Source organism: Mirounga angustirostris, unplaced genomic scaffold (assembly GCF_029215605.1).
Source record: "Mirounga angustirostris isolate CCGP_5_RB_7025 unplaced genomic scaffold, mMirAng1.0.hap1 SCAF_10, whole genome shotgun sequence".
NCBI lineage: Eukaryota > Metazoa > Chordata > Mammalia > Carnivora > Phocidae > Mirounga > Mirounga angustirostris.
This window is the reverse complement of record NW_026991718.1, coordinates 85,615,378-85,627,740: the sequence shown is the minus strand read 5'-3', so window position 1 is coordinate 85,627,740 and position 12,363 is coordinate 85,615,378. Positions and strand designations below refer to the sequence as shown.

Here is a 12,363-nt window from a genome sequence, read left to right as displayed (position 1 = left end):
CAGCAAACTACCTACCACCTCTCAGCATGTTCTCCATAAAACTCAGCTTTGCCTCCCTTTCCAGAAGGATACAAACATAACAATCTGTGCCATGAAGAGCATCTCTAATTGCTTGTAAGGATGATAAGTGATCAATATGTTGTAATCAAGTGGAATCTGATTTTTCAGGTCCTTGTTTAATGGTTTTGTTTTTGGGGAAGAAGAAAAAAGGTATTGGGGGGCCCTCTGCTGGTAAACCTACATAAGAAATGAAAACAGGTTAAAATTTTGGAAGCATAAAATGACATTTTGGGGGGCCCTCCACCCTCCATCCCCACCTTCTCCACACCCAGTCCTCTTAAAGCATGATAGGATCAGGACTCAGAAACATAAGGACCTACACTTCAGGTCTGTAGGCTGGAAAACAGGACTGGGTCGAGAGCATAGCTATTAAATGCAGTGAGGGTGATAGATTTTTTTTTCAGCTTTATCAAGGTATAATTGACAAATAAAATTGTAATATATTTAAAGTGTACAACATGATTATTTAATATACATATACATTGTGAAAGGGTGCCTACCATCGAGTTAATGAGTACATCCATCACCTCACATACTTAACTCTTTTTTTTTTTTTTTTTTGGTGAGAACATATAAGTTCTACTCTTAGCAAATTTGAATTATGCAATACAGTATAATCAATTATAGTCACCATGTTATACCTAATGTATAAGTCTCAGACCCTATTAATCCTATAACTGAACCGAGCCCCTGGCAACCACCATATTATTGTTTGTTTCCATGAGTTCTTTATTTTTTTAAGATTTGACATGTAAGTGATACCATGCAGTTTATATCTTTCATTGCCTGTCTTATTTCACCTAACATAATGCTCTCCAGTTTCATCCATTTGTTACAAATGGCAGGATTTCATTCTTTTTTGAGGTTGAATATTATCCATTGTATGTATATACCACATCTTCTTTATTCATCTCTCAATGGACACTTAGGTTGTTTGCATACCTTGGCTATTGTGAATAATGTTGCAATAAACATGGTAATACAGATCTCTTCAAGATAATAATTTCATTTCCTTTGCATTTGAACCCAGAAGTGGGATTGCCAGACTATATGGTATTTCTATTTTTAATTTCTTGAGGAACTTCCATACTGTTTTCCATTTAGGCTGTATAGTTTACATTCTCATCAACAATGTACAAGGATTCTCTTTTGTCCATATTCTCAGGAGCATTTGTTACCTTTTGTATTCTTGAGAGGAAATGTCCTAATAGGATGGAGGTGATACCTCATTGCGGTTTTGATTTACATTTCCCTGATTACTAATGATACTGAGCGTCTTTGTACTGTTGATGATTTGTATGTCTTCTTTGGAGAAATGTCTATTCAGGTCGTTTGCCCATAAAAAAATTTGAATTGTTTGATTATTTACTACTGGGTTATATGAGTTTCTTATATATTTTGGATATTAACCTCTTATCAGATATGTGGTTTGCAAATATTTTCTCCCATTTTATAGATTTTTTCTTTTGTTGATTGTTTCTTTTGCTGTGCAGAACTTTTTAATTTGATGTAGTTCCACTTATTTATATTTGCCTTTGCTTTTGTTATCAAACCCAAAAACTCATTGCCAAGACCAGCATCAAGGAGCTTAGCCCTTAAGATTTCTTCTAGGAGTTTTACAGTTTCAGGTCTTATGTTCAAGTTTTTGATCCCATTTTGAGTTAATTTTTGTGTACTGTGTAAGTTAGTGGTCCTTTCCTCATTGTATATTTATGGCCCCTTTCTTATAAATTATTTGACCATATGCAGATAAGCTTATTTCTGGGGTCTCTATTCTGTTCTATGGATCTTTGTGCCTGCTTTTATGCCAGTACCATACTGTTTTGATTAAGATAGCTTTGTAATATAGTTTGGATTAGGAAGTGTGATGCCTCCAGCTTTTTTTTTTTTCCTTCCTCAAGATTGCTTTGGTTATTTGAAGTCTTTGTGGCTCCACATGAATTTTAGGATTGTTATTTCTATTTCTGTGAAAAATGCCATTGGAATTTTGGTAGGGATTCTTTTGAATCTGTATGGACACTTTAGCAATATTAATTCTTCTGATTCATGAACATGAAGTATCTTTCCATTTATTTGTGTCTTCTTCAGTTTCTTTCATTAATGTCTTCTAGTGTTCAGTGCATAGTTCTTTCACCTTCTTGGTTAAATTTATTCCTAAGTAGTTTATTCTTTTAGATGCTACTGAAAATGGGATTGTTTTCTTAATTTCTCTTTCTGATAGTTTATTGTTAGTGCATAGAAACATAACTGATTTTAGTATGTTGATTTTTCTATCTTGCAGCTTTATTGAAGTGGTTTATTAGTTCTAACAGTTGTTTTGATGGAGTCTTTAAGGTTTTCTATATATGCATAAGATTGTGTCATTTGCAAACAGATACAATTTTACTTCTGCTTTTCTCATTTATATGCTTTTGAATTATTTTTCTTACCTGTTTGTTCTTTTTTTTTTTATCATTTCAAATTCTTTATTATACATCATGGTTGCACAATTTGAGGCTGGTTAAATATAATTGTTTTCAAAATTTCTTCGAATATTTTCTAGATTACTACATGCAAGTGACCATGAAAATATCTGGCATCTTTAAATTTTGAAACTCTGAACAGGCACTTACATGAAGGAAAACATTACCATTCACAGATAGCCACATTTAAAATAGATGCTCCAGCACATGGTACATGGAACCTTTTGCCAGTAAAGAAGTTGGTTACTGACCATTTTATCAAAGTGCCATAGTAGTAAACAGGTTTAGAGAAATGTAATTTGGGTTACTTAGCTTACTCATAAAGTAAGGTTAACTGACAAGACTTGTGCTGAAGTGTATAAAAAAATATTGGTACAAAAACCAGTGAACCCTAAGTGAAAGTAGTTTCACACAGCAGGCTTCATTTTAGTTCCTACACTCCACATTTAGTGTATCTGAGATCAGACCCCATGCATATGAACAGATGACTAAAACCTTCTTTTTACAACTTTGAACAAATGGCTTGAATTTAGTGTTAACAAAATTTAAAGAGTGGGTGAAATTACATTTGAGTTTGAACTACCCAAAGTTCCAGTTTAACAAACATGAAATTGTCCAGATCTAGATAACTACATGCTTCACAGGTCCTCCTGAGTTCCCCATCCTCAAACTTTCCCCTGGAAAGGGAAGAGAGTATTTGTGAAGGCAACAAAATTATAATTTCATGTATGTGGTAAAAAGATGTCTTAAATTAAAAAAAAAAATTCAAAGTAGTTACAGAAAAATGATATAGTTTTAAAAAATTCGAAAATGCCAACAGAGTCAACTCTACATTGCAGAAAACATACAGTGGTACCTGCTGGATAGTAATAGCAAAATAGTTACTTAATATGGCAAAAAAGAAAGAAAGAAAAGAATGAATGAAAGAAAGAGAAAAGGAAGAGAAGGAGGGAGGGAGGAAGGCAAGGAGGAAGGAAGGAAGGAAGCAGGCCACGGTGACATGCCACATAATCTCGGGGAAAAATTTTAACATTCACAAAACAGAAGACTTCAAAGAGGATACAATTCAGGAAGCCATGGAATGGTGGAATCAAAAGCACCTACAGTGAAACACTCCATAGGTATTTCTCAAACACACATGTAGAAACAAATGTATTCCTCAAAAATATTGAGATGCCATGTTTTAAATCTTTGCAGGATTTAAGGCCCATTCAATTTTTCTTTCTTTATTTGAACACGAAATACTTAATTTTTTGCATGTAGAGAATAAGAGGTAATTATTAGCATGAAAAAGGAGAAAAGTATTTATAATCAACATTACTAAGAAAAGCAAAATTACAAATACCAGCCTACTCACATGAAAATCTTTAATGTTTATGTTTATGCATATCTGAGTGCTTATTATCAGGTCAAAGTGTGCAGTAAAAAAAAAAAATACAAGAAAGAAAAAACGGCAGCTTAAGAAAGTTCCAGTGTTTCAAAGAAAGCGCTTTTTTTAATGTATATACATGAAGAACATTTAGTTGTATCATAAAATAAATGCAGCACTGTAAGATAAAGGAAGACTATTATAAATGGAGTTTTGGCCTTTTCCCCCACTACAAGCTGCAACCATCTTTAACCTGCTGAACTTAATCTCAATGGATATAGGAGTTTTTTGTTTTTCTTTTTTTCTCCTATTCAGTTCACATTTCAGGCTGTTCAGCAGATGCCTGTGATTCTGGTGATTCAAATCTCTGGTGAAAGTTTATTCTCTGTTTCCTCAATTTTTCAGGAGCTTTTCTCCATAAAATGATCTCCTGCTGCTTGAAGTACCTTCTGTCTTCCTCATCAACAAGGACTAGATTCAAAAAGTACCTTACTGAAAATGTTTTGTTCACATCTCTCATTGTTGGAGTTGGGTCATATCCCGCTAAAAACAGTCTTATTGGAATTGATTCACCTTTTACTGGTGCACCATCCATTATTTCATATTTAGCAATTGTTTCTGTTTCTGTGGTGGTACTGGGTCCAATTCCTGTGATCTCTTTTTTGATCAGTTGCAACTTCATATGTTGGATTTTTATTCTTACTAATAAAAAGTAAATTTTTCCAACAATCACATCCTTTAGATGATACTTTGATTTATTATATTCAAATTCTATGTGTAGACAATCTTCAATGCCCACTTCCATCTTAATGGAGTTGTTAACATCAGGATATGTGGCAAGCTGGTGAACAATAAGATCATATTCTTTTATCAAATCTGTCAGTCTTCTTACTATTGTCACTTTAAGAAAATACCTCAAGCGGACATTGGCACTGATGTAAGATTAATACGGCTTTTCAACTTGCATAAATTCAAAATCATAACTTCTGCTCTGAGTTAATTCTCCAGGCAAGGCTAGTTCTTTCACTAGGTTTACAAATTCATGAGTATTACTCTTGTCATTGAAAAGTTCAATTTGACCTACAAATTCAATTCTAATTCCTTGGTGCTCTAGCCTCTTTCCAGGTTGCTTAAAGGCTAGGTTTACCTTTCCTGAAACAGATTCTCCGTCATAAAAAAGATAGTGTTTTTCTACTTTGCCATCTTCAGTTTTCATTTCAGCCATTTGCCTGGTTTCTCCATCATTAAGGACAACATCGATCTCACAGATGGGTCCAAAAAAGCCTCCAAGAAAACTCATTGTCAGTGCTGCCGCCGCGTCCCCACCACCTCACTCCGCTTCACTCAGAACTCCCAGTCCAGATTCCCCTTACCTGTTTGTTCTTGCTTGGACTTCTAGTTCTATGTTGAATAAAAGGGGTATGAGTGGGCACGCTTATCTTGTTCCTAATCTTAGGAAAAAAGCTTTCAGCTTTTTACCATTGAGTATGATAGCTGTGGTCTTATTATATATGACCTTTATTATGTTGAAGTATATTACATCTATACATAATCTGTTGAGTGATTTTATCATGAAAATATGTTGAATTTTGTCAAATGCATTTTCTGAATCTATTAAGATCATCATATTTTTTTATTCATTTTGATTCATTTATGTTGAACCATCCTTGTATCCAAGGAATAAATTCTACTTGATCATAATGTGTGAACCTTTTGAGGTGCTATTTTATTTGATTTGCTAATATTTTGTTTTTAAAAAAGATTTTATTTATTTATTTGTCAGAAGAGAGAGAGCACACGCAGAGGGAGAGGCAGGCAGAGGGAGAAGCAGACTCTTTGCTGAGCAAGGAGCAGGAAGTGGGACTCCATCCCAGGACCCTGAGATCATGACCTGAGCAGAAGGCAGATGCTTAAATGACTGAGCCACACAGGCATCCCTGATTTCGTAATATTTTGGTGAGTATTTTTGCATCTATGTACATCTGAGATATTAGCCTGTAATTTCTTTTCTTGTAGTGAACTTGTCTCACTTGGTATCAGTGTAGTGCTCATATGGAAAAATAATTAGGAAATGTTCCCTCTTCTATTTTTGGAAGAGTTTCAGAAGGAATGACATTAATTTTTCTTTAAATATTTGCTAGAATTCACCATCTATCTGGTCCTGGACTTTTTTTGGGGGGGGGGGCTGGAGCGGAGGGAAAGTTTCTTTTTTTAAAAAATTTTTTTATTGTTATGTTAATCACCATACATTACATCATTAGTTTTAGATGTAGTGTTCCATGATTCATTGTTTGTGCATAACACCCAGTGCTCCATGCACAATGTGCCCTCTTTAATACCCATCACCAGGCTAAACCATCCTCCCACCCCCCTCCCCTCTAGAACCCTCAGTTTGTTTTTCAGAGTCCATTGTCTCTCATGGATCGTCTACCCCTCCGATTCCCCCCCTTCATTCTTCCCCTCCTGCTATCTTCTTCTTCTTCTTCTTCTTTTTTTTTCTTAACATATATTGCATTATTTGTTTCAGAGGTACAGATCTGAGATTCAACAGTCTTGCACAATTCACAGCGCTTACCAAAGCACATACCCTCCCCAGTGTCTATCATACAGTCACCCCATCCCATCCCTCCCACCCCATCCCCCACACCGGCAACCCTCAGTTTGTTTCCTGAGATTAAGAATTCCTCATATCAGTGAGGTCATATGATACATGTCTTTCTCTGCTTGACTTATTTCGCTCAGCATAATACCCTCCAGTTCCATCCACGTCCTTGCAAATGGCAAGATCTCATTCCTTTTGATGGCTGCATAATATTCCATTGTATATATATACCACTTCTTCTTTATCCATTCATCTGTCGATGGACATCTTGGCTCTTTCCACAGTTTGGCTATTGTGGACATTGCTGCTATAAACATCAGGGTGCACGTACCCCTTTGGATCACTACATTTGTATCTTTGGGGTAAATACCCAGTAGTGCAATTGCTGGATCGTAAGGTAGCTCTATTTTCAACTTTTTGAGGAACCTCCATAGTGTTTTCCAGAGTGGCTGCACAAGCTTGCATTCCCACCAACACTGTAGGAGGGTTCCCCTTTCTCTGCAACCCCACCAACATCTGTCATTGCCTGACTTGTTAATTTTAGCCATTCTGACTGGTGTGAAGTGGTATCTCATTGAGGTTTTGATTTGGATTTCCCTGATGCCAAGTGATGTTGAACACTTTTTCATGTGTCTGTTGGCCATTTGGATGTCTTCTTTGGAAACATGTCTGTTCATGTCTTCTGCCCATTTCTTGATTGGATTCTTTGTTCTTTGGGTGTTGAGTTTGAGAAGTTCTTTATAGATTTTGGATACTAGCCCTTTATCTGATATGTCATTTGCAAATATCTTCTCCCATTCTGTCGGTTGTCTTTTGGTTTTGTTGACTGTTTCTTTTGCTGTGCAAAAGCTTTTTATCTTGATGAAGTCCCAATAGTTCATTTTTGCCCTTGCTTCCCTTGCCTTTGCCGATGTTTCTAGGAAGAAGTTGCTGCGGCTGAGGTCGAAGAGGTTGTTGCCTGTGTTCTCCTTTAGGATTTGGATGGACTCCTGTCTCACATTGAGGTCTTTCAACCATTTGGAGTCTATTTTTGTGTGTGGTGTAAGGAAATGGTCCAGTTTCATTCTTCTGCATGTGGCTGTCCAATTTTCCCAACACCATTTGTTGAAGACACTGTCGTTTTTCCATTGGACATTCTTTCCCGCTTTGTCAAAGATTAGTTGACCATAGAGTTGAGGGTCCATGTCTGGGCTCTCTATTCTGTTCCATTGATCTATGTGTCTGTTTTTGTGCCAGTACCATACTGTCTTGATGATGACAGCTTCGTAATAGAGCTGGAAGTCCGGAATTGTGATGCCGCCAGCTTTGCTTTTCTTTTTCAGCATTCCTCTGGCTATTCGGGGTCTTTTCTGGTTCCATACAAATTTTAGGATTATTTGTTCCATTTCTTTGAAAAAAGTGGATGGTATTTTGATGGGGATTGCATTGAATGTGTAGATTGCTCTAGGTAGCATTGACATCTTCACAATATTTGTTCTTCCAATCCATGAGCATAGAACGTTTTCCAATTTCTTTGTGTCTTCCTCAATTTCTTTCATGAGTATTTTATAGTTTTCTGAGTACAGATCCTTTGTCTCTTTGGTTAGATTTATTCCTAGGTATCTTATGGTTTTGGGTGCAGTTGTAAATGGGATCAACTCCTTAATTTCTCTTTCTTCTGTCTTGTTGTTGGTTTATAGGATTGCCACTGATTTCTGTGCATTGATTTTATATCCTGCCACTTTACTGAACTCCTGTATGAGTTCTAGCAGTTTTGGGGTGGAGTCTTTTGGGTTTTCCACATAAAGTATCATATCCTCTGCAAGGAGTGAGAGTTTGACTTCTTCTTTGCCAATTTGGATGCCTTTGATTTCTTTTTGTTATCTGATTGCTCTGGCTAGGACTTCTAATACTATGTTGAATAGCAGTGGTGATAATGGACATCCCTGCCACATTCTTGCCTTAGGGCGAAAGCTGTCAGTTTTTCCCCATTGAGAATGATATTCACTGTGGGTTTTTCATAGATGGCTTTTATGATATTGAGGTATGTACCCTCTATCCCTATACTCTGAAGAGTTTTGATCAAGAAAGGATGCTGTACTTTGTCAAATGCTTTTTCTGCATCTATTGAGAGGATCATATGATTCTTGTTCTTTCTTTTGTTAATGTATTGTATCACATTGATTGATTTGTGGATGTTGAACCAACCTTGCAGCCTAGGGATAAATCCCAGTTGGTTGTGGTGAATAATCCTTTTAATGTACTGTTGGATCCTATTGGCTAGTATTTTGGTGAGAAATCTTGCATCCATGTTCATCAAAGTTATTCGTCTGTAATTCTCCTTTTTGATGGGGTCTTTGTCTGCTTTGGGGATCAAGGTGATGGTGGCCTCATAAAACGAGTTTGGAAGTTTTCTTTCCCTTTCCAACATTTTGGAACAGTTTCAGAAGAATAGGTATTAATTCTTCTTTAAATGTTTGGTAGAATTCCCCTGGGAAGCCATCTGGCCCTGGGCTTTCGTTTGTTGGGAGATTTTTGAAGACTGCTTCAATTTCCTTAGTGGTTATAGGTCTGTTCAGGTTTTCTATTTCTTCCTGTTCAGTTTTGGTCTTGATACATCTCTAGGAACGCATCCATGTCTTCCAGGTTATCTAATTTGCTGGCATAGAGTTGCTCATAATATGTTCTTATAATTGTTTGTATTTCTTTGGTGTTGGTTGTGATCTGCCCTCTTTCATTCATGGTTTTATTGATTTGGGTCATTTCTCTTTTCTTTTTGATAAGTCTGGCCAGGGGTTTATCAATCTTGTTAATTCTTTCAAAGAACCAGCTCCTAGTTTCATTGATCTGTTCTACTGTTCTTTTGATTTCTATTTCATTGATTTCTGCTCTGCTCTTTATTATTTCTCTTCTCCTTCTGGGTTTAGGCCTTATTTGCTGTTCTTTCTCCAGCTCCTTTAGGTGTAGGGTTAGGTTGTGTTCTTGAGACCTTTCTTGTTTCTTGAGAAAGGCTTTTATTGCTAAATATTTTCCTCTCAGGACTGCCTTTGCTGCATCCCAAAGATTTTGAACAGTTGTGTTTTCATTTTCATTGGTTTCCACGAATTTTTTTAATTCTTCTTTAATTTCTTGGTTGACCCATTCATTCTTTAGTAGGTTGCTCTTTATCTTCCATGTATTTGAGTTCTTTCCAACTTTCCTCTTGTGATTGAGTCCTAGTTTCAAAGCATTGTGTTTTGAAAATAGGCAGGGAATGATCCCAATATTTTGGTACTGGTTGAGACCTGATTTATGACCTAGGATGTGATCCATCTGGAGAATGTTCCATGGGCACTAGAGAAGAATGTGTATTCCGTTGCTTTGGGATGGAATGTTCTGAATATGTCTGTGAAGTCCATTTGGTCCAGTGTGTCATTTAAAGTCTTTATTTCCTTGTTGATCTTTTGCTTAGATGATCTGTCCATTTCAGTGAGGGGGGTGTTAAAGTCCCCAACTATTATTGTATTGTCAATGTGTTTCTTTTTTTTGTCATTAATTGCCTTATATAATTGGCTGCTCCCATGTTAGGGGTATAGATATTTACAATTGTTAGATCTTATTGTTGGATAGACCCTTTAAGTAGAATATAGTGTTCTTCCTCATCTCTTATTACAGTCTTTGGTTTAAAATCTAATTTGTCTGCTATAAGGATTGCCACCCCAGCTTTCTTTTGGTGTCCATTAGCATGGTAAATGGTTTTCCACCCCCTCACTTTCAATCTGGGGGTGTCTTTGGGTCTAAAATGAATGTCTTGCAGAGAGATCCAATATCAGATCCAACCTGATAGCCTATGTCTTTTGATTGGGGCATTTAGCCCATTTGTATTCAGGGTAACTATTGAAAGATATGAATTTAGTGCCATTGTATTGCCTGTAAGGTGACTGTTAATGGTCTATGTTGCTTTTAGGCTCTCTCTTTGCTTAGAGGACCCCTTTCAAGATATCTCGTAGGGTTGGTTTCCTGTTTGCAAATTCCTTTAGTTTTGTTTGTCCTGGAAGCTTTTGATCTCTCCTTCTATTTTCTTTCTTTTTTTTTTTTTTTTAAGATTTTTATTTATTTATTTGACAGAGACAGAGATAGCGAGAGCAGGAACACAAGCAGCGGGAGCGGGAGCGGGAGAGCAGGCTTCCCGCCGAGGAGGGAACCCGATGTGGGACTCGATCCCAGGACCCTGGGATCATGACCTGAGCCGAAGGCAGACACTTAATTACTGAGCCACCCAGGCGCCCCTCTCCTTCTATTTTCAATGACAGCCTAGCTGGATATAGGATTCTTGGCTGTATATTTTTCTCATTTAGTCCTCTGAATATATCCTGCCAGTCCTTTCTGGCCTGCCAGGTCTCTGTGGATACATGTGTTGCCAATCTAATGTTTCTACCATTGTAGGTTACAGATCTCTTCTACCGAGCTGTTTTCAGGATTTTCTCTTTGTCTCTGAGACTCGTAAGTTTTACTATTAGATGTCAGGGTGTTGACCTACTTTTATTGACTTTGAGAGGGGTTCTCTGTGCTTCATGAATTTTGATGCCTGTTTCATGCCCCTAATTAGGGAAGTTCTCTGCTGTAATTTGCTCCATTATACCTTCTGCCCCTCTCTCTCTTTTCTCTTCTTCTGGGATCTCAATTATTCTAATGTTGCTTCATCTTATGGTATCACTTATCTCTCAAATTCTGCCCTCGTGATCCGGTAGTTGTTTATCTCTCTTTTTCTGAGCTTCTTTATTTTCCATCATTTGGTCTTCTATATCACTGATTTCTCTTCTGCCTCATTTATCCTTGCAATTAGCACCCCCATTTTTGATTGCACCTCATTAATAGCCTTTTTGATTTTGACTTGGTTAGATTTTAGCTCTTTTATTTCTCCAGAAAGCATTTCTCTAATAACTTCCATGCTTTTTTCAAGCCCAGCTAGTATCTTTAAAGTGATGATTCTGAACTCTAGATCTGACATCGTACTAATGTCCATATTGAGTAGGTCCCTGACAGTTGGTACTACCTCTTGTTCTTTTTGTTGAGGTGATTTTTTCTGTCTTGTCATTTTGTCCAGAGGAGAATAGATGAATGAGAGAACAAAATGCTAACAGGTAACAACGTCCCCAGACAATATACTCTAAACAAATCAGAAAAAACCTGAAGCAGTGGGAAAAGAAGAAAGGGAAAGAGAGAAAAAAGAAAAAGATAAAGATAAAAACAAACAAAAACAGAACAAAACAAAAAAAAACAGAATATGATCAAATATGATCAGGCTGGTACATAGATCAGTGCCACACACTAGATTTTGGGTGTATTTTGGTCTGTTAGAAGAAAGTGCCTCCCAACACTTTAAAGATGGAAAAACTTATATTTGTACAAAAATAAGGGTTGATATGATGAAGGGATGGAATATGAATGTAAAGATGAAAATTATAAAAAATTTTATAAAAGGAATTGGCAAGAAGTTGTTTGAAAAAAGAAAGAAGAGGATTTAAAAACAAAAGAAAAAAAAGGGAGATTGTGATCAGGCAGGAGATTAGAAAAAAAACATACACTAGAGATTTAGGGTATATTTTGATCTGTTAGAAGAAACTCTCTCAAAATTTTAAAGTCAGAACAGCTTATATATATATGCCAAAAATATGGGTAACTACTCTGAAGGGATAGAATATGACTCTAAAAATGAAAAATATTTTTTTTTTTTTAAAAAAGGGATTGATAAGATGTTGGTTGAAAAAGGGAAAAAGAAAAATTCAAAAAAAAAAGTTAAAAAAATTAACTTTGAAAGACTAAAGAATCCTGGTAAAAAAAAGCCATGGATTCTATGTGCAGCATTCCCCTAGCGCTGGAATTATGCTGTTCTCATGATCGGTAAACTT

General features: G+C 36.4%; 1 protein-coding gene across 1 annotated transcript; it reads right to left on the bottom strand.

Annotated features, from left to right (window-relative positions):
- Window positions 1-3,266: 3,266 nt before the first annotated feature.
- On the bottom strand, window positions 3,267-5,248 carry LOC123842602 (vacuolar protein sorting-associated protein 26A-like). The gene is given in 1 exon segment (XM_045871874.3): window positions 3,267-5,248. A coding segment is annotated over 1 exon segment (984 nt). The 5' UTR covers window positions 5,192-5,248; the 3' UTR covers window positions 3,267-4,207.
- Between the last annotated feature and the right edge of the window lie 7,115 nt (window positions 5,249-12,363).